At 36.8% G+C, this 22611-nt stretch overlaps 1 protein-coding gene across 2 annotated transcripts in view; it reads left to right on the top strand.

Moving 5' to 3' along the window:
* Positions 1–22611, top strand: part of pex14 (peroxisomal biogenesis factor 14) — a 193024-nt gene that overhangs the window by 94678 nt on the left and 75735 nt on the right. For both annotated transcript variants that reach the window (XM_052039288.1, XM_052039289.1), the window contains exon 4: positions 21892–22014. In XM_052039288.1, the coding sequence (XP_051895248.1) occupies positions 21892–22014 (123 nt within the window). The remainder of the gene's footprint in view (positions 1–21891; positions 22015–22611) is intronic.

Below are 22611 nucleotides of genomic sequence, written 5' to 3'. Positions count from 1 at the left end.
CATCAGCCACAGCTGTGCACTTTCCTTAACATCCTCCCCAAGGCATAGAATTTTAAATCTTGACTGCTTGTCGTGCTTTCCTCTCTCACCATCCGTCCAACTTTTTCTTCCAAAGGTTAGTCAAAACGATTCTTTCTCCTGCTGATCACTCTCCTTATTCTCTTTTGCTTCCCACCAATTATCTACCCGTTATTAGCCACTGTTTAATAGCACTTCTCTCCTTAAAAAAAACATAGTACTAGCACAAGGGGAATGTGCACCAGATTTTTCAGGAGGCAAAAAGCAGCCTTCAGAGTTAACACTGGCCAGCTTTTGCGATTTTATCAAATGATTTCCACTTTTATTACAATCATTATTACCTAGCACTAACTTATCGATATTCCTTGAACGCATCAATAAGATCAACCCCCTTTGCCCATCCACATTCACAATTATAACTGAAACCCTCCTTTCATTTTACTTGAATAAGATTTGACCATCATTATAGCTGACTCCCAACACCTCCGTCATGAAATATATCTGATGTGGTTTGACTCCTATTTCCTTCACAACCAGCTCATTGGAGTAATATAAAACATTATAGCTGAGCTTTACACCACAATTAAGCATTCCATTTTTGTATCAAGCTTGATATTCTGCATTGAACATTAGTTGCAGGAGGTTTACTGATCATGTATTAAAGTAGCCACACACAACACTTCAGTAAAGAGGTAAATAGATTTAAAATCCTTGATACTTCTATAAGCTGCAACATTGAAATTAGAAAGTGCATTTGAAAGCTTGCTGCCTCATACCAAGTATCCTCTAAGTTTAGAGAGACCTCGGTCTACATTTAACTGCAGTAATAGCATTAACAAATCTTAAAAGGAGAGGGCACCTTAATTCACAACTACATTGTAGAAATAAAATACTACATTGTGATGGTTACTTGGTGAAAGAGTGAAAAACAGTGCCTAAGTGGAAGTTTTCTCAATGTGCTCTCAAATGCCTGCTTGAAGGTCATATGCAGCTTTGTGTCTAAGTTCTGATCATAATGAATCAAACTTGCTTGAAGCTGATAAAAATGATACCTGCAGAATTAACACTAGAGCACTGACGGCAAAACCATTTCTTGTGATGCACACCCACTTCTACAAATAGTGTGGAGGACACTAGCTGACGTACAACAGCATGTTACAGGATGGCTTGGGCAACAAAGGAGAGTTTACACAGGTTCCTGCATGTGGTACTGAAATTCTTGGTGCAGGTCATACAGAGGAGGACTAATGTCTTCTATTTGTAATGGAGAAGGAGTTCACCTCATCCTCCTGCAACAAACACTGTCTCTGTGTCCTTGCTCAGTTCCTCCTGCATCCCGGGAAGATCTCTAACAAGATGCCCGTGACCAACTGCCGGTGACTCCAATAGGATGTTCAGTAAGATGGAGTAGCGCTGCTCTCACTGACCTGAGGTGAAGTCCTCAGAGAATTTCTGGACTAAATGATGCCTGAGAATTGAAGTTACAACAAACCTTCCCAGAAAATTTCTTGATTTGTCTCAAACATAACTCAAGCTTTCACTGAGCCACTGTGCACATTGCTAAAGCATGGTTTTAAGTAGTGCTTGAAATCTTCAATAGAAACTTATTAACTTCTCTTTATGTGAGCACTTTTTTTGCTAGGTAAATCGTTAGTTGAAATGTTAGCGTTCAAAACCTTGAGTCTCTGAGTCTCTTTAATGAGTGAAGGCAGATAACTTGATTGTCTTCAGATCCTTCATACCACTGTTCTTAAAGTCGTTTCAGCTCCATTACCAAACTGGCATCTTGTCAAAAGCTGGTTAAATCTGTCCTGCAGCTTAGAGAAAATTGCCCCATGTGTGCTGCATTGTATTATAGCAATATTTCTGATCTACCATGAGCAACAGAGCAGCCAAATGCCTGATATTAAAAAAATAAGATAAATACCTCACCTCTAGAGTAGAATGCATGAATAGTAGGCTATTTATAAATTATGTGATAAGGGCTTCAGTCTTTAGACCTTTTTTTTTTACCAACATTGCTGTGTTTAGCTCAAACTGAACAGCAATAAATTATGTTATGTGACTGTTTTGTAAATCCATAGATCTGCATCAAAGATGTAGATAATTATATTTGCATGTAATTCATAACGACTGTATTTGCATGTAATTAACCTTGGAAAAATAGTATCCATAAATGTAATTCACAGCTTGATGAGTCGTGGTACACAGTATTTGGCTATATAATAGCACCATGGAATCTTAGAATAAGAATTAAGTTATTTGGCCTGTCTTACCTATTCCAGATCCCTAAAACCCATCCAGTGTAGTTGCACATCTAGCCTTTGGAATTGTGTTTCCTCTTGAATGTCAAGGTCCTGGAAAAGGTACAGAGTAGCTTTAACAGAATAACACCAGGTTTAAAATAACAAAATCTCTATTGACAATTCTGTATCAGCCAATGAGATTTCTCCAGGTTGGGGCATGGCACTATAGAGTGCAGAGAGATGGCAGAGATTGGGATTGTTCTCTTCAGGCTCTGTCCACGGCCGCTTGAAAAGTCATAATGGAATCTGATTTCATATTATGTTCCCTAGTTCATGATAATCTTGTGTGTGAGGGTAGTTTTAAGTTATTCGTAAACTATTTTGAGGTTACGTTGGTGAGGGAATGAATATGGTTTAATAATTCCATGGTTGTCAAGCCTGCTGTAAGCGACTGAGATTAAATTGAAACACATTTGTGTGTAACTCCTCCACTCTTTGCATATCTGGCAGACATAACTTAAATTGGGAGAAATTGCTGTGGTTTCTTCCATAAGTTCTTTTTCCTCTGCTCATTAAATTAACTGTTTTCTGAGTAAATTGATGATGTTAGCCATACAATTGATTGCTTACTTTGAACGCAGCTATCATGCAATGCCCCAGCCTGGATCGGACTCATTGGCAGATACAGAATTGTCAATAGAGACTCTATTATTTTAAACCTACCTTTGCTTATCAAATCCTTCATAATTTTAATACCCCTGTTGGATTTTCCCTTCAATCTACATTGCTCTACAGAGAACAATCCTGCCTTCTCCACTCGCTCTATGTAACTGAACCCACTAATCTCTCATTATCATTCTGGTAAACTACCTCTGTACTCTATTCAGCACCTGATATTCTTACAAAATTGAGGCCTAGAAGTTTACACAGCACTGCAGTGACTTGTAAAAGTTTAGTGTGACTTTCTTGTTTCTTGCAGTCAGTTCTCCTGTTTACAAAGCTGTTTATCCAATGTGCTTTCTTAATTGCTTTATAGTTTCTTCTGCCACCTTGGAGTATTTGTGATTATACATCACCTGTTCGCTCAACTCTAGCGCCCCCTTCAAATAATACTGCTTTACTACCTCTCCATGGTTTTCTCCCAAAGTGCACTACTTCACACTTACCTGCACTAGGCTGCATCTGGCATGTGTCTGCCATTTCGCTAGTCTCTCTCTTTCTAACAACATTGCTATACTAGGTGTTAATACCCTTTCATTTGCTAAAAAAGCTTTAGATACAATTCAATCCTTGCTGTTATTTTCTTTGGGACACTTTTTTAAAAATACAGTGCAGCTTTGGGAAGATTTCATGTACATATAAAACAGTCCCTTTGATGCTTCAGGGCATTTTCTTTAAAGAGGACAGAAAAATGACTCAAATTGGTCTTACTGCTGGCCTCATGCAACTCTTCTCATTCTTGCCTCCTAATAATATAATTTATGAGAGGTTTGGAGATGTAACTGGTCTTTCATATTTTACTATATAGAACTTGCATTTGTTTGTTGCATTGTTTCTATTGATGTGTAGTGTTTAACCATTTGCTAAATAATTTAAGGTAATCAACTTAAAACTTAGTTTGGTACCAAAAGATAACTCTCAAACTACTGTTATTTGCTGTAGAACAGAAGGTTGGCATGGACTGATGGTGGCAAGAGTTCAAGGGCTTTTACCACCTGTGGCGACTTGAGGCCCAGGAGATTAATCTGTCTACACAGTTGTCCCACACTTAATTGGGGTCTCTCTATACTTTTTTTCAGGAAATGGAAACCTAACACTAACATTTTCTGCAATAGTGATACCAAGGAATCTGAAGTGAGTTCATTTAGTAACTCAATGACATTGGATGGTGATACAAGAGAGTAGATCAAGTAATACATTTTATATATTAAAATTTGACATACCTCTTTTTTTTCCCCCCTAACTCCTCTCTTGCTCCCCAAAAAATTGCTCCAGACCCATCACTGTGCAGAGGTCACTACCTCTGTCATCCCCTGCAGGTCCCGCAGTTGGGAGTCAGTGGCTCTGTTAAGAGTGAATACACTTCTTAATGCAGTTTTATAGTGGTAGAGAAGTAGTAAACATAATCCTTTCTTTGGATGTTGATTAAGTATTATTTTGAGGTGTTTAGAAGCAGAATCATGCACTGAGTGAGTTTTCAATGTTTGCAAGACAATACATATGAGGATGGATAGAAAACTCTTGTGCAAGGTGAAGCTTTTGATTAGCAATTGATCTTTGGCTCATTACCAGTAGCCAAGAGACAGAATCGGACTCCATGGGGATGATGCTCAAACATGGTTAGACCAGTGATCAGAATAAAAATTCTGGAACGATGTCTACCAAATAATAGCTGGTTTGCCATTCGCTGTTTTCTTTCCTTAACATTTCAAAGTAGTGGACATAATAAATTTGTACTTTTGAGGCTATTTATTACAGTATCTAATTTTTATAAAGCATCATACAAATAGGTTTATACAGTTCTCTGGACATTAAGTTAGATGAATGGAATTATAGTCTTTTAATTGACTAAAATGACTATTTGTGTATTACTTGCTGTGCAGACGGGGTCTTTAGGCCATCAGTTTATTATGGTTTCTTTGACTCTAATCATTTCTGATAGATTATGCAGTTCAATTAAATTTCCTATGTGTGTGACGCAGTCCAAATCTTGGTCTTTAGTGTTCCATTACATATACAGTTGATTGTTGTTATAATAAATTCTGTTGTAATATATCACAGTTATTTTTCGTAGTTCTGGCTGGAGATCTGTAACTGCCAGAGACGAGCTTCGGTGTTGAAGAGCTGAAGATAGCTGAAATGAACTGCAATCCTACACCACATGAGTGCATAACAACTGAGATTAATTGCCACATCCAACCATTTTTTTAAACGCTTTTTGATATCATCCTTTTATGGGTTACTGACTCTGTTAGGAAGCATAAATTGAAGTCTTGTGTTGGGGTTAGGCCCAAATTATTTTTCAGCTGCACGATTAAATAATCTTAACAATCTTTTACTGAAGAAAAGCATGTACTATAGGATCTAATTAATCATAAAAGCTTTTGGGCTTCAGTGCATCGTTGAGGCAGTGAAGCAGTGAAAACAGAGGTGCAAAGCTGCATGGTAGTATAGGGAAACCTGAGATAGACTTCACTGGCTGTGCAGCCACATGCTTCATGTTAGACTTGACTGTCCTGACCTGCCCATGAACAAAATTACGCTGTCTTTAAAAAAAAATTCCCCTAACTAGAACTAATACACAATAGGGATTAAGACACTATCCAAAAGAGAGCTATGCACTAACAATCTGAACTTGATGTATGTGGTTAGACTAACATGCATGTCTTGTCTATAGGAGGGTTGAAAGGTTTGTGTTCTAAACAATTATCTGGTTCATAGGGATTCTTTTTGTCTAACATTTTAAAACCTGGGATAGTAATAACTTGAAGCGCAAACAATGTTAATTTGTTTAGAAGGTTTTAGGTGTGATTTGAGCAGATATCACAGTCATCTGAACTCCTCTGGATTACAGTCTTAAAATCACTCTTTTGTGACCAGTGACTTCATTTAGCACTTAGTTGCATGGATGAATATACCAGGGGGTCTTTGCTGGAATAAATGTATGAATCATTTCCCTCTTTTGCTACCTTTAATTTTCTTTGCAGCAACCTGTCAGAGGATGTACAACAGTAGCCCAGTGAGGTAAAAATGACAGCCTTCCTACCATGCAACATGAGGTAGCATTTTTTAATATAAAGAAATATATAGACACAGTGTTGGAAACAAATTGCATATTGGCTTAATGAGAATCGGTGGTGATTGGTGAACGTGAGGGGACAAGACTCATTTATACTTGAGTTATAAACTACAGGCTTCTTTTCAATCATTAAAATACAATTTATTTTTTCCTTTCAATTTTTGCCTCCCCTCTCCTATCAGATCCTTTTTAAAATGTTTTTAGCAAGTTTTCCATTCAAACTGAAAACAAAAACAAGACTTTGGAGATCAAGAATTATAAATGTAACCGCTTTTATTCATCCTAATCAAGGAGCACCAACACATTTGTAATTCTTGATTTGGATTAACTCGTCATAGACTGGGAATTGAACCATGGAGTCTTTTTTGGTTTTATCATTCAGTCACTTGTTCTCTTAACCATAAGACCAATTATTGCAGAATAGTAGAAAGATATTGCTCCAAAACAATATATTTTTTGCTTTAATTGTTATATTTGTGATGGCAATCTCATTAATCCTTTTGTTAGGCATCTTAATCTTACATCACCAATAGGTCAATGTTGAGGTAAGAACAGTATTGTGCTTAATGCATCAGGAAGATGCTATAATTTGAGATTTAGTGGTAGTATTGAAAAGGCCATTCCTTCTGTTTAACATGAATAAAAAGAGGTTGTATCATATTAAGACTTTGTTTTAAATCATTTGCAAAGAATAGCTTATCCATTTCTGATCTTAGCTGAACCTTTACACTGAGCTAAAAGAAAAGCTCTTGGAGTTTGTTCAATCAACTTTGCCATGTTAACAAAACTAGCTTGTCATGCATTGACCTCCAAGAAGAAATGATGATGTACAGGTTCTCCCTGGGACGTTCCCCACAAGGATAATCAATAATAACCACTCCCACAACTTAAGTGGCAATTTTAATGTATTAAAACATTCCTGAATGCTTCTCATCACGGTAATAGGCAAAAATTGACTGAGCTAAAGACAGAGACATTGAGATAGCTGAGGGAGGTTTCAAGGGGTGTCTGATCAGATGAGAAAGGTTTATTGGGAATCATTTCTACAGTTTAGGATGAAGGAAATGGAGACTGCAAGAAGCCAGTCTTGGAAGGATGGGAAAAGCTGTACAATATTACTTCATTCTTGTATCCATAGCTAACTTATCCAGCAGTGCATGAACCATCATGGATGAAGTGGATTGCTTAGAAACTATCATTAATTTTCAGAAAATAACATTTTGGAATACAGTACGTGTAATATGAGACGATGTGGTTAAGTGTAGCATATTTGGCAGGAAAAGCTGACTTTGGATCTGCCTTCCTCACATTATGCTTGAGTCTGCTGTAGACTAATCAATAAGATCCTATGATTAGTCAACACTCCATTATTGCATTATACGACTACCTGAATGGTGGAAGCTGAATTAGATGGACTTTGGTCTTTTTTTCCACACACAATTCCTATGATCTTATGTATTGTTGTTTGCGGAACATTTAAGTTCAAATTCCAGAGGTGCCGCCTTAGACCTCTTGAGTGGAGTTTTATCAGTAATGGAGTGGTTGCTTTATACTGAGTCTCGAGCTTATTCTTTGGAGTACTTAAGATTCTTTTAAAGCCTACTTTTCTATAATCGATAGACATGACTTCCTTTGACTTTCTGTGACCGTAGTAAGGTGCAGAACCATAAAAAAAAGATGATCAACCTTTTTGGGAAAACTTAAAAAAACTCATTCTGTGGGGGTTTTATGATGAAATGTCTTTGCAGATCTTACAGGGTTAATGTAATTTCATTCTACAGGTTTAAAGATAAGGTCACTTGGGGGGGGAGGTGGGGAATTGAAAGCTGTTCAAAACATGTATCAAAATTTGAGACCCACTTTACTATGCCGCGGTGTGCTGCATTTTGCCTTGTATATACCATTTTCATGCAGTCTTTTTATCTTCATAAAATCCAGTGAATGACATTTGTGTCCTTCCCATACTAATGTGACTAACTGCATATCAAGGCTAGACTTTTCTAATTCACATCAAATTTACTTTCATGAAATCTTAAATCAGTGCTGACAGCTTTTGGCTTTAAGCTGAATACTGCTCTTGTTAATTTTCAAAGCACTAAAGACATTCCCAATATGTAGCTATTGAACATCAGAAAATACTGGTGTCATCTTATAACAAATATAGAGAACTTAAATCAGAACTGCAAAGCAAATGTCTGCCTTTTTGTGTGCTTTCTCAAATATGAAGAACAAACCTTCATTTAACTAAACAAAGTGATGTCAACCAGTCTCTCCATGGGTGTTGCTTACTTCTCACACCAGTAACACAAAGTAAAGATGACTTTAAAGAAGAATTAATCAAATTTTTAAATAAAAGCAAATTGCTCTGGTGATATAGCCAGAAAATTACATGCTGAAGTATCATGATCCAGTTTTTTTCTTTACTTCCATAATGCCCTGGTAGAAATTATTGTGAATTGTTAAACTGGTTCAGCATAATGTCGTCAATATCTCTAGTGACACTGACCACCAGTGTACTATGTTGAGTTTGTCATTCAGTTTGTGGTCACCAATTTAGCTGCATCTTCAATGTTTGTTTTCTAAATAATCAACAGATGTATATAGTAGAAACAAAGATATAAATCCGGCACATTTAAATTTTGCATGTAATAAATTGCAAAATATTTGCTCTTTGCATTAAAGATGTTTTTAAATTCACATATTTCCATAATTAAATAAATTAGGAAAGAGAATAAAATAAACATTTATACATTCTCAGGCTGAAGGGCCAAAAGCTTGTTAACTAATAAGTTGTTCTCTTCCTTCATTGATGTAAGCAGTCCAGAGTGAAATTGTGTAGAATTTGTTTTGTCTGATGAGTTAATGCTTGAAAACTTTGTGCAAGATACTTATGAAATTAAGTGTTTTGTTGGATGTAATGGATTTTACTTTAGGCATTACAAGGTTAATCCATGACATTGCCCCACTCTATCTCGGCAACCTTCTCTGTCCTCTCCCACAACCTGTGGTTCTTCAACTCTGTATTATCTCCCCGCTTCACCCCACAGTTGATGGCCTATTCTTACCCTCATGATTCAAAACTCACTTCAAGACATGAGCATGCAGTCTGGAATGAAGGTTCAGTGCAGTATTGATGGCGAGCATTTATTCTTCCAAAGAAAGATTAACTGGCCATATATCTCTGCTATTTATTCCATATTGCTGTGGCAAATTGGCTGCAATGTTTGTCTACGACATAAGTGATCACACACAAAATCAGTTTATTGGCTGTAGATCACTCTAAGCATTCTGAAAGGTGCTATGAAAATACAAGTTTCTTTTAGAAACTTCTTAATTATGACTTCAATTACTCTTTCGTGGTCTCTGTCTACTCACAGCATTTTTTTTAATTTCACTCCATAATACACATTGTGCTGTCTCAGAAAGATGACTGCTATCCTTACCCAGTCTGACCTATATGTTACTCTGGGCTAATGCAGCATTGTGGTTGAATCTTATACACCCTTTGAAATGGCTCTGCCACTTGGTTGAAAGGATAGAAAATGCCAGCAATGCCCATATGCCAGGAGTGAATAAAATAATTTATTTTCTATGTTGAAATCATGTTTTTTGTTTTAAAGAAAATTGTTGTAAAGGAATATAGTAAGTTGTTATCACTAGTGGGAAAGAAGATGATAATTGGAATCAGCATCTGATCTTTAATTTTCTATTCTATTGAATTTTTGTTTCACCTTGCACATTAGCCCTGTTTAAAATTGATACTTTTATATGCAAAATGATATGATGTTATGTACATAACTGGAATATATACAATATGCATTAAATAAGTTAATAACAAACCAAATAATTTGCATTTAACATTGGCCTATTCAGGTTTCTACCTTAACTGACGAAAGCACCTGCTTTTAAAGTTGTAAGTCACAAGATTTTTAAAACAATTGTTGGGTTAAGGAGATAGAAGATGGAGATAAGGTAATAATACCATTCAGAAGTAAAAATGGCATGATTAGGAGGAAATAGCAAGTGTAATATATAATTTGGTTAGACAGATTTAGATAGCTACTAGAAGGGATTTGTCTGAATATGTTTCAAAACATAGGTATTCTCTGATGTTAACTTAAAATGATTCTGTTTTGTAAAATTAAAAATCAGTTAGTTTAGAAAATGGTTTAAAATGTTTATGATGTGTTGAATTCTAATATCCCAGTCATCCTTTGCATCATAAAATACTGTAAATACAATTAAATTTTAGGAACCTATAAGTAGGAGAGAAATTATTTTTATTATTTGTGAAAAGGTTTAAAGTTAGTGCTTTAATGAATACTTTACTGATGTATTCCTGATATGCTTTTCATTGTTGATATAACAAGTGTAATAGCTCTCAGTTCTTTCGGAAGCTACTTGTATTTTTACCAAGTAGGTTCTGTCACAGGCTGTTCTGAATTCCATGCTGGTTCGGATGAGACACTGATTCTTCAGATTGATTTAAAATACATTTATAAGATTGTGGTTCAATAGTATTTTAAATGATTGCAAGAAAAAATCAAGCAAACAATGATAACCTCATTAGTTGATTTGGCAGATGACTTTTTTGCCATAATTAATTTTCTCAATACTAATGAAAATAATGGAAAGTTTTGGTTTATGATTGGACTTTAACTTTCATATATATTGCAGGAAAACAAGTGTGATTATTAAATTAACAATATAATGCCCCTCACTTGCTCAGTAATAACATACAGTGTGCATTTGTGTCTGTGCATAAATGTGCTCATTAATGCTCAATGTTTAATTACCCTTTGAGTTGAAGTATTGAATTAGCATTTTACAATAAAGGAGACTGTTTAGCCTATCGAGCCTGTGTTCACTTTTTAAGAGCTATCCACATAATGCCATCACTCTGCTCTTTCCCCTTAGACGTTTGCCTTTTCTCTTTATCAAAATATGAATGCCTGCTCTTTTAATTATTTATCTGCATCCCTTTTAAGGATTATGGATTTTGCTTATATCAATGTTTGTGGTAGCGACTTCCATGTTCTATCAGTCTTCTGTACAAAATAAATCTCCTGCACTATCAAAATTGTTTTCTGAAGCCTAAAACTCCTCAACTTTACAGGAAGGTTTCATTCTGAAATACAGTAATTTGAAAGCTCTTTTGTAGAATATTAATCTCAAGAAAATTAATTTGTCATATATTGTAAATTTCTCCCTAAATCCATTTAAGCTTAGTAGAGTAAGGGATATGGTTTTGCGTATTACACAAATCAGATAGATTATAATATTTGTGACTAGATGCTGGATTGGATAGAGTTAATAGGATATTGTTAATTTAAAAAATAACTTTTGAGGGAATGGAATAAGGTAAGAAAATAGGGCAATAAATTCCATGTTTTGCAATTTTTTCCCCCTTTTAAATAAATACTGGTCAGGTTTATGTTTGAAGACAATAGAAAGTGTGTATATATAGCTGTTAGGTATGCGGTTTGCAGTATTTATGACTGTAATACCAAGGTGTCACAACTGTAATTTCATGCCCCGGTGAGAAGAACAAGGTCACAGAATACCTCGACTCTGCATTTGGTGATCCACGCGACCATAAACACAGCCTTTAACATATCAAGAGCTAAAATAATGCAGTATAATGAAGTGCAGAATTGCATTGTATTAAAGAGATGGCATCCATTTTGTTAGACTGTATTGGTTAGATTTAATACCTTTGGTAAAATTATCTTTTTATGTCTTGGCCTTGAAGGAGAGTCCAATTTATTCTCATCCCTTCTGAGACTGACCTCCCTGACACGCATTTGTTTTGATGTTTATAACTATTTCATCTTGATAAAGTAGATCAAAGTATTTTGTCATTTTTTTTAAACAAATTCAGTTTTATTTTTCAAAGTTCTTCAAAATGTGTTCACTTATGGAGTTAAGTCACAATGCTTGAAGTAAAGCTTCCAATTCAGAAGTAGTATCATTCTGTGTCTTACAAGCTGTACTTCTCCTCTAGAACTGTAACAAACAACATGAAAAATAATCAATATCTTTGAGATATTTATTTTCAAGACCTGAGATCCTAACTGCAGAGCTTCCTAACAACTTTTGATGGATTATTTACCTGTTACAACACCCCTTTCCTTTTTTATATGACTAATTTTTGTGATGGTTCTTCTAGCCTGCTGGGAAACGATATGAACAAATCTTGAATGTTAGGTCAAACTAGTTGAAGCAGCAAACAGAATATTCTTTGTCACAGAGTGATCACATCCTCAAAGTACTTCACTTCCAATGAATTAACTTTTGAACTTGGTTCATTGTTATGCAGGCAAATAGGGCAGCCATTTTATGCATAGCTAGATCCTACAAACAGAAAATATGATAAATGACAGTTAATACTTAACTGAACTCAGAAATTGCAAGAAGATATGGTATAAAATGAGTGACAGGGTGTTCCTGGTTTGGATTTTTGATTAGTTTAATCTCATCAGAGCCTCTTAAGTATATCACAGTTTGCTAGCAGTTTCTCACTAGAGCTTAATTCTATATTGTACATTACTGACTGTGAGCTACTAAATTATTCTGTTGAAGGAATCTGTTGAAGTGGTTAGAGGACTATCGTCATGCTCTTTAAATCCTAGCTAATGGGCACTTTCACTTAGATAACCTTGTGTGTAATTTTTCCATCGGTCTTTAGTTAGACTGCTACGCGGAATGCCTTGTGGAATAGATTTTCCCTCATTTGGGGAGAACCTGACCTTTTGTTCTTGCCTTGCAGCAAGTGTTCCTGCTGTTGACTGAGCGACAGGATGAACTGCATTTGGATTTGATGTTGTGCATATCAGGCTAACCCCCTGGGTATTAAACAGTATTTAAGGGAGTGCTTTAACTAACCGATTAGGTTGTGTGTATTTTACTGGGGAAGGTATTGGAGGCAGTGAGGAGAATTTCCGATTGTTGAATTTCTTTCATTTGATTGTGGGTGAAGGTGTATAATGCCAAGCATTAAAACATTACAAACAACATTCTGATGGTTAGGCATCTGAAATAACATGAAAAATAGTTTGTTCATGGAGTTTTTGGAGACTTGCTGAAAGTTGTAGGCTGCAAACCATTGGATTCTACAAGTCTGCAGAGATTTGCATAGAAAAAATATATTGTATCTTTAAATGTTAAAATTCTGCATTATACTTTGTTGCATCATTTGTTGCCCTAAGACTGGATGTTTCAGGATGCAAATTGGATTTGAGGAAATCTTTGGTTACTTATTCCAATTTATATTTGCACCAATTGCCATTTTTAAAAATTGTAGAAAGCTATTTATTACTAATATGTCTTAATTCTTTAAATCATGCAGTTCAAGAAAATAGGAGCAGGAAAAGGCCGCCTGGCCTCTCAAGCCTGCCCTGCCATTCAATAAGATGATGGCTGTTCTACCCCAGACCTCACCTTCTCCTCTGTGCCAGATCACCATAGCCCTCAATCCCCCAATCTTTCAAAAATTTATTTACCTCCACTTTAAATGCTTCTAATGAGCTCACCTCCACAGCTCTCTGGGACAGAAAATTCCAGAAATTCACCACCTTCTTTGACAAGAACTGTCTATTTGCCTCAAGTTTTAAATGTCTGGTCCCTTATCTTAAAACTATGTCTCCTTGTTTGAGACTCTGCCACTAGTTTTAAAAAAAATTTCAACATCTGCCACTCGTGCCCCCTTTGGATCTTGTGTGTTTCAATGAGATCTCTCTCATTCTTCTAAACTTCAAAGCATAAAGACCCAACCTGTTTAGTCTCTCTATTAGAATATCAAGGTCTTACTGGCTGCCAGTCTTTTCAAATGTAGTAAATCATTTTGATACTGCTGTTGGCTGTACTAGTCTTGTGGGCTGGCAATTGGTGAATTTCCTTCAGTTCCAATGGAAAGGCAGCTCTTTAAAAAAAACCTCATTTTCTCTCTCACAACCATTTCATTCTTTGTGGTGATGGTGAGACTGATTTGGCCAACACATCCTTGAAGCTACTTCTCTATGAAGTTGTGATGGGATTTGTTTCCAGAGCATAGCAAGATCTATATCGAGACTCAATTTAGGTCCTGTCTTCTCAAGATTATCCAACTGAGAATGGTAAACTTGCAAAATTTCTCCAACCAACTCCACCTTTCATCCAGAAGTCTGTGTGAAGTTTGGAATTTGCATGTGCCTTGCATTTAATTGTCAGAAGCTCTAAAGCTGTAGATGCTTGGATAAAACAGTGTGATACTGAATAATTTGGCAGCAGCAGAGCAAGATATTGAACAGCACTGGGAGAATGCTTTGCTTAGAATTGGCAAGCCATCACCACATTAGAGAATTGATAGACTGAACAGATAATAAACATATACAACAGAGCATTTAGTTTAGAAAAGGTGTAGTCCAGTAGGCTGCATGAAGCCCTGAACCCAAATAACATAGCCCTACGTAATTTCTTGTTGGTTTGAACTCTCTGGATTTGAGAACCTGGATGTTTGCAAGGGATTGTTCACAACAATGCTGACCGATCTAAAGATATGCTCTGCTGCATCAGCAACTTGAGATGAGCAAGAATTAGTGGGAAGAGAAATTTAAACTTTGACTTCCTCCACTCAAGATTCCCTCAGACAAATGCGAGGACACCCCTGGCTTCAGAGGCCTGCAAAGTGTTTCTAAACTAAGTTGATGAAAGGAGGTTGAAGTGTCAAAACAATAAGGTGATTAGAAAATTTAATAAAGTGCAAGCATGTAAACAGAAAATTTTTAAGTTCCATTAATTCTTGAAACATTTACAAAACTGTCAAGTGCCTCTTGATGCGGTAGTTTGTTTTGAATGGAGAGTAATAGATACAGTAGCAAAGAGAATGGTATTTTAGATAGATGGATTTAGTTTCTTGTTAGAATGTTGTCCAAAAACAGCTCCCTATACTTGGAATATGAAAAGCCTAGATATCGGGAGTCAATGTGTAATATTTTAAATGAGGCAGCACTCCAGCTATGAATGCAAAGCTGAGGCTCTACTGTGATCTCCTTCTTGAGGACCGAGTTTCACTTGTCTTTGCCCTGTCACCTGGTACAATCCTGAACTTGGCTTCAAACCACAGAGATTAGTCTACTTCCACTTTCAGAACAATGTCTGCCTCACTGTTCGTTTCAATGTTAAAGCTGCTTCACCCTTCCTCAACCCTGATGTTTGGTTACATGGGAGGTGCAGGTTGTCACTTTATAAAATAATTCAGGTTGATTGAGGAGTAGGAGAAGCAACATGAGGAAGATATCGGTAGCAGATCCTAGATTGGGAAATAGCTACTCAGATTGTTCAGAAGTAGCAAAGTACTAAAACCACCATCAAATTAACGATATTAGTATCTTCAGTACTTCATCATTTTAGAGGCAATAAATCTGGAGATTACGGAGTATTCAGTTCTGGTTAACACTGCCTGAAAGGCGGCTTTTGTCATATCTGTTTAAATGAATTGTAAAGTGAAATGAGAAAGTCAATTTTCTGAGTGGTGCAGTGCCTTAGTGCTTCAGGTTGAAGTTTTAATGGATGCTATTGAGTGAATTTGTGAGAGTTAAGTGTTTATAGTGCATTATAAATATTTTCAGAATAAATAGGTGATACATGATAGGTAGCAATGGGATATAGAGTTTATCCCATAAAGAACAGCAAAGAGCAAAGTCATTATTGGCTCGATAGTGATGAAGTTCATGCCCATTATTTCTACCCTAATGTAAGTGCTTAATGGGTATACTATATACTGGCCAACCTCACTTATTTGAAGATCCTATGACCTACTAACACGAATACTCTTTCAAACCCTGATAAATGCAAAGACAAACAGGTTTTTATTTTAAATTTTGACTGCTGGACCACACTAGCAACTGGGCAGGGGTTTGAACAGGGGTTAAGAGCTCCAAGGGATGTTGCTTGCTCCAGAACAAAAGGAGATACAATTGTGAGGTTGTCCATAAGGGGCTGGGAGCCAGGAGTGACCCAGGTTAGCTTTATGCATTCTCCTTGACTACACAGTTCCTCCCAATCCCACAAAACTAAAGTCTTTCTCTTTAGGAGCGTGCAAAGATTTTGTTCAGTTCAATTCACAAATGGCAAACAACCTTCTGATGTGCTAGGAGATTTCAAATTCCACTTTAAATCGACCATCTGTCTGATCTGGGGTAGAAATTAGGATTTAGGTCATTGCATATCATTTTCAGAGCATTCTTACTCAAATGCTGTTGGATGGGATGCTTGAGAATTCATCTATTCCATGTATTACTGGCTATCAGCAGAGTTTTGAATGATGTATGGCATACCCGAATAGACAAAATTGAAGCTCAAGCTAATGATCTAGACTGTATGGAGGTGGCTGGCTCGTGGTTTGTATTAATCCTTCCTATTTGTATATTCACTCCAAAGAATGCCTGTCAATAATAGTGACAGATTTGTTAACCCCTCTGTGATATTTGGGAAACTGAAAATCTCTAATCAGTTTAATTGATGGGAGTCTGCCAGTTAAATTCTGTGAATGAAGTGGAGAAGATCTCTGGGAACATCTGGCCTAACTTCCTCCGGCTCCATCACTACTTATAAGCTTGACAGCGTCCAGAGCAAAACAGCCTGCTTGATTGTTATCTCAGTTTCAATTTATACATTCTCTCCCTCCATCATTGGGGCATCATAACTGCTAACATAGAGTCATAGAGTCGAACAGTGTGGAAACAGACCCTTCGGTCCACCAAGTCCATGGTGGTCATCAAGCACCCATTTGTGCTAATCCCATTTTATTCTCTCCACATTCCCATCAACTTCCCTCCAGATTCTACTGCTCATCTATACACACTATGGGAAATTCATTGTGGCCAATTAACCTACCAGCCCAGAATGTGGGAGGAAACCTGACTACCTGGAAGTAACCTGTACGGTCACAGGAGAATGTGCAAATTCCACACTGATGGCACCGAGAGTCAGGATTGAACCCGGGCTGCAGGAACTGTGAGGCAGCGGCTCGACTAGCTGTGCCAGTGTGCTGTCCTGTGTCTACCATCTTTATGAAGACTATAGCAACTCACCAAGGCATCTTCAACATCACCTCCAGACTTAAAACTTGTACCATCTAGAAGGACAAGAGAAGGAGGTGCATCAGAACCTCATGATTTCCTTCAAGTCACATACTACCCAAACTTGGAAATATTTTGCTGTTTATTCATCTCCACTGAGTTAAGATCCTGAAATTCCTTACCCTATAGCATTCAGGGAGGGCATTCATCTGAACTACAGCACACCACCAACTTCCTAATAAACACTGGTCTTGGTTATGGTTAGATGCTGCACCAGAACAAAAAAAAATTCCAAGTGTTATATCTTTAATTTTCAATTGAGAGGATGATAGTGAAATCTGATGTGTATTGGTATCCGACCAGGATCGTCCTAATGTCAGAAAAGTAAATATTTGCTGATATGAATAACTGGAATAATATAATCTGTGAAATTGTCATTTCCTTTCAATGTGTGGAGAATGAATTCATGGCAGATATGTGTGATGAGTTTCCACCAGTCTGAGCAACCAACAAGGGAACAAGCTCGTTCAGACAAAAACAGAAAAGTCAGTTCTGGTGAAGGGTCATTGACTTGAAATGTTAACTCTGTTTCTCCCTCCTCAGAAGCTGTCTGACCTGCTGAATAGCTCAGCTTTTCTGTTTTTATTTCAGATTTCCAGTGTCTGCAGTTTTTCAAAGACGCATTATTGATTTAGCATTTTGACCTAAAACCATAACTCTGTTTCTCTTTCCATAGATGTTCCCTGACCTGCTGAGTGTTTACAACATTTCTGTTTTTTTAAATTTCAGATTCTCATCATCTGCAGTGTTTTGTTTATTTAGGAAGCATAAAGATTGAGAACATTTTAGCATTCAGCAAAGGGGGACCAAGGCATTGAATAAGGAAAGGGGAAGCAGAATATGAAAGGGGTCAACAAAAATTCCTGGGTTTGTCATATGATGAGAGATTAAGCAGATTGGGCCTATGATTGGAGTTTAGTTGAAAGAGAGATGAACTTATTAAAATGTACAGAATACTCATCGAGCTTGACAGTGTAGGTGGAGAGTTGATGTCCCTCTCTGCTGCTGTGTCTAGAACCAGGGGTCAGTTTTGAGATAAGGAATAGATCATTCGGGACTGAGATGAGAGGAAATATCTTCCCTGAGAGAGTTGTGAATTTGAAACTCTGTACCCAAGCGCACTGTGCAGGCTCAGCCACTGAGTCCAAGTCAAATTTATTGTTATATGCACAGGTACACATATGCACAGGTGAAATGAAAAACGTACTTGCATCACAGGCACGTAGCATCAGATAAGCAGCATTCACAAGAAAAAAGTAAACATAAATTGTACATAATTTTTTTACAAGAAAGAACAGAATGAGAACAAAAAAAATGAAGTCCATTTTAGTGCAAAGTGATCACAGTTACAAGGGATTCTGCAGATGCTAGAATCTAGAGCAACACACAAAATATTGGAGGAACTCAGCAGGGCAGGCAGCATCTATGGAGGGAAATAAACAGTTGACATTTCGGGTCGAGACCCTTCATCAGGACTCATCAGAAAGTGGTCATAGTGTTGCTAAACTGTAGTGATTAGGATTGTGCCGGTTGGTTCAAGAACTGAATGGTTGAAGGGAAGTAGCTGTTCTTGAACCTGGTGGTGTAGAACTTCAGATTTCTGTACCTCCTGCCCGATGGTAGCTGCAAAAAGATGGCACAGCCCGGATGGTGGGGATCTTTGATGATGGATGTTGACTTCTTAAGGCAGTACCTCATGTAGATACTACCAATGGTGGGGATGGATGTGCCTGTGATATATTGGGCTCAATCCACCACTCTCTGCCACTTCTTATGTTCCTGTGCATTTTCAATTTTTGAAAAGTATTTTCAAGACAGAAATCAATAGATTTTTTAAAAGGGAAATGAGGGATATGGTGAAAGTGCAGGAAGGTGGTGCTGAGGTAAAAGATCAGCCATGATGTTATTGAATGTGGACCAGGGATGAGGAGTGGAATAGCTGTAACTGTTTCTTATTATCTTATGCAAAGGCAGATTTTTTTTAATGTTGACTCCAACATTTCTCCTATAGCCTGATTATAAATCACAATTCCTGTCATGTTTTAAAGAAATTTGGAAATGTTTGCACTGCTTGGAAACTTTAGATTGAAGTAGAGTATTCAGATATCTGCTACTTTGTTGGTCCTTGTTTTAAAATTACCAAAATCATGTAACACATTCCTCGGAATATAAAATTAGCAAGATTATTATGGAAGAGTTATTCTTTTATTATTGCTGCAATGGATAAATGATGTACAAATGAAATTTCATTGCCCATTGTATGAATTTTGTATAAAATGCAGAATTAATAAAGCAAATGTAAAATAATCTCCTTTTTGAAGTAAGTGTTGGAAATGTTTATAGGCAGTTATTGGATAATGAGAATTGTATGGATACATTTTTATCCAGTGCTAATAAACTATCAGTTCTATATTAATGCATATAAACTAGTAATTTAAAGTGAATAGGTTAAAGCTGTTTGGAATTTGAGCATTTAGGTTTTTGACAAAATGACATTTATTTCTATGACAAAATATATTGTGGTGCAAATTTCAGACTACCACTTGGGATTTTCAGCTAGTCTTATTTCTTGCTTTCTGATCTCTTTCTTTCCTGTGCAGTTTCCCTTGGGTTTACTTTCTGTCATATAACACTGTTATATTGGACTTTTATTTTGATAACTTTGTGCTAAGTAAGATATGGATAAATTATAATTCTGTATGTTCTTTCAAATCCCAGCGTGCATTGTTATATTGTAATGTGAATGCAGTTATTTCCCAGTAATCGGTTGACTTATCAGTCACCGCATTTGTAATGTTTATGCCGCAATTGTTGTTCCTTCAATATAGATGTTGAACATAGATCACAGGACACATTGTGAAATTTGAGCCTAGAAAGGGAAGGGAAAAACAGCATTGCTCTACAAATTAAGTAAAGAAAAACCTAATGCTTTATAAGACTGTGATACCATCTCCCATTTCTGAGAAATGTTTGATTTCTGAAAACAATTAGGATGAGTTCATCTTGTTCACGTGTACAGTGTTGGGTATGCCTCAGTGAGTGACACTATTTTGGATAGAAGGCTGTGAGTTCAAGTGTCAATCAAAAGATCTGAACACAGTCTAGGCTGATGTTCTAAGCAAAATACTGAGGGAGTGCTACATTGTTGGAGCTGCCAACTTTTGGATGATGTGAGATTTTAACTGGGCTGTGAACATAAACGATCCTTTTGCACTGTTTTAAAGAATGCAGAGTAATCCCTGGTTTCCTGCCCAACTTTTGTTGACATTACTGAAACATATGTCCGGGATGTGATCAGATTGTTACATGTGGGAGCCTGTATGCGTTAATTAGCTGCTATGCTTCCTACATTGCGACAGTGACTAATTTAAAATTACTTCATTGCCTATGAAAGATGCCATATAAATCCAGGTCTTTTCTTTTTCTATGCTCTTTGTACAACATAAATTCCTATCACAGCTGTTGTGCTTCCTGTACTCATTGATGAGATTGCAGTGCTCTAATTACTCTTTGGTATCTATTATTTCTGTTAAAAGATTTGGGAACATTTTGATTTATTCTAAGAATCGTGTATTCGTTTTAATTTTGCAGTTTATTTATGCAAATTGCCGGTTGAGATGAGATACATGAAATGCAATGTGCCATGCTTATTTTAATGCTGTGCTGACTGAGGTGGCCCAGTCTCAAAAATTCTTGAGCGTGTTGGCCAGTATTCATTGGAGAATCTTGCATTTGGTGGTAGGTGGTGTGGTTACAAGGAGTGTGGACAGACTGGGTTTGCAGCTGGGATAGGGTTAGGAGATTGTGGGTGGGTAGGTGGGTGAGGGGGGTGGGATATAGCTGGTGTACAATAGTTGGGAATGGGTGAAAAGGAAAACCTTCATCCAGGAGCTTCAGCTGCCAAGTTTAATTTGAAATGATGCACAGTACTGAGGTATGTAATCTCATTTTAAAATCATAGTAACCCATCCATCCTTTGCAGGTAGATTGGTTGCCAACCCCTCTGTTGTGCCATCCCCCCCACAACCCTGCTTTCATTTCAGTTAAAATAAAAGTGTAAGTGATGGAGTTCAGTTCAGGATTTTCATACTTTTACCTCCAGCATAACATAAATGCACCCATTTTTGTTTTGGTGATTTTTAAATTTCTCATTCTGATATATCGCATTCATGTGGGCTACTCTACCCAGTGAATCTGCTGCTTCTAGCCTGGTAGTTTGATGAATTTAGAATATGTGGTTGGTGAGCTTTCCATTTTAGTACCCATTTGATTTCCTGCTGCTTGTCTCTATTTATCTCAAGGAATGAAATGCTACAGCTAATTTAAAAATGATTGGTAGCAGCATAGAACAAATTAGCTGAAATATCGGAATGAATGTTTAATGATTAAACTTGTTTTAGCTTTTGAATATTCAAAACAGCTTGGATTTTCAAAACATTGGAAACCTCTCGCTCTCTATTTGAATTCTATGGTAAAGAATATAATGATGTCAGGTTCTTTATCATTGTTTAATCAGAGATTTTGTCATGGCTTTGTCTTGTGGTCCTAAATCTCTGTCATTCACTTTACAGGTCTATAAATGATATGCTGGAGTTTTCTTTGGTGACAATTTATTTGTGTTGCCTTCTACAATCATGTAATAACCCTTAATTTTTGCCTAGAATAATACTGAATTTGTGCAAAGTTAATTTTTAATTTTTCTGCATAGGTTTAACTGATGAGGAAGTTGAGATCGCGCTCCAGCAGTCAAATACTGCCAGTGATGAGGAAATGGCACCTGCCATCCAACCACACCTGGTGCAGCCTTCATACCTTGCTGCTGTGCCATACAGTACGTATTCTCAGCTATATTGAACAGATCAGCTTTGTAGATGAATGGGGATTAACTTTGATGAGGGAAGTGTGATTGTTTTACCAGAACGAATTTAGAATATAAACCTATTGCTAAAATGTATTTATGTAGGAGAACCTCTACCAAGATTCAATGTCCAATATATATTCCACACCAATTTAACTTTAACCTGGCAAGTTAAGGAATTCTGAGCATTTCTGCACCATACATTTGAGTTTTTAGCTCGCAAATATGGGGAAACAGTTCCTAATATTACTGTTTAGGTCAAGAGCTCCACAAATATTGGCTGCAATGCATATGGTGAGTAGATTGAAGGTCTTCTGGTTTCACTAGTTCTGTACCAGTAACCCGGTGATTTCCACTATTATATTTTTGTTGTACACTACACTAAGTCATAGGATTTAAGTATACCATGTTTTACATTTTTAAAGTAAACCAGAGTAACTTTGGATCGTGTAAGGCTGCATGTGACACTGAATGATATAAATACCATGACTTCCGGTTGGAGGCTTGATATTCTGCTTGACTCCCCACGACCTTTCCACCATGTACAGAGCTTACATCAGGATTGTGTTG

Source organism: Pristis pectinata, chromosome 26, assembly GCF_009764475.1.
Source record: "Pristis pectinata isolate sPriPec2 chromosome 26, sPriPec2.1.pri, whole genome shotgun sequence".
In the NCBI taxonomy this organism is placed as follows: domain Eukaryota; kingdom Metazoa; phylum Chordata; class Chondrichthyes; order Rhinopristiformes; family Pristidae; genus Pristis; species Pristis pectinata.
The sequence above is the reverse complement of the archived record's forward strand: the minus strand, read 5'-3'. Positions and strand labels throughout refer to the sequence as shown.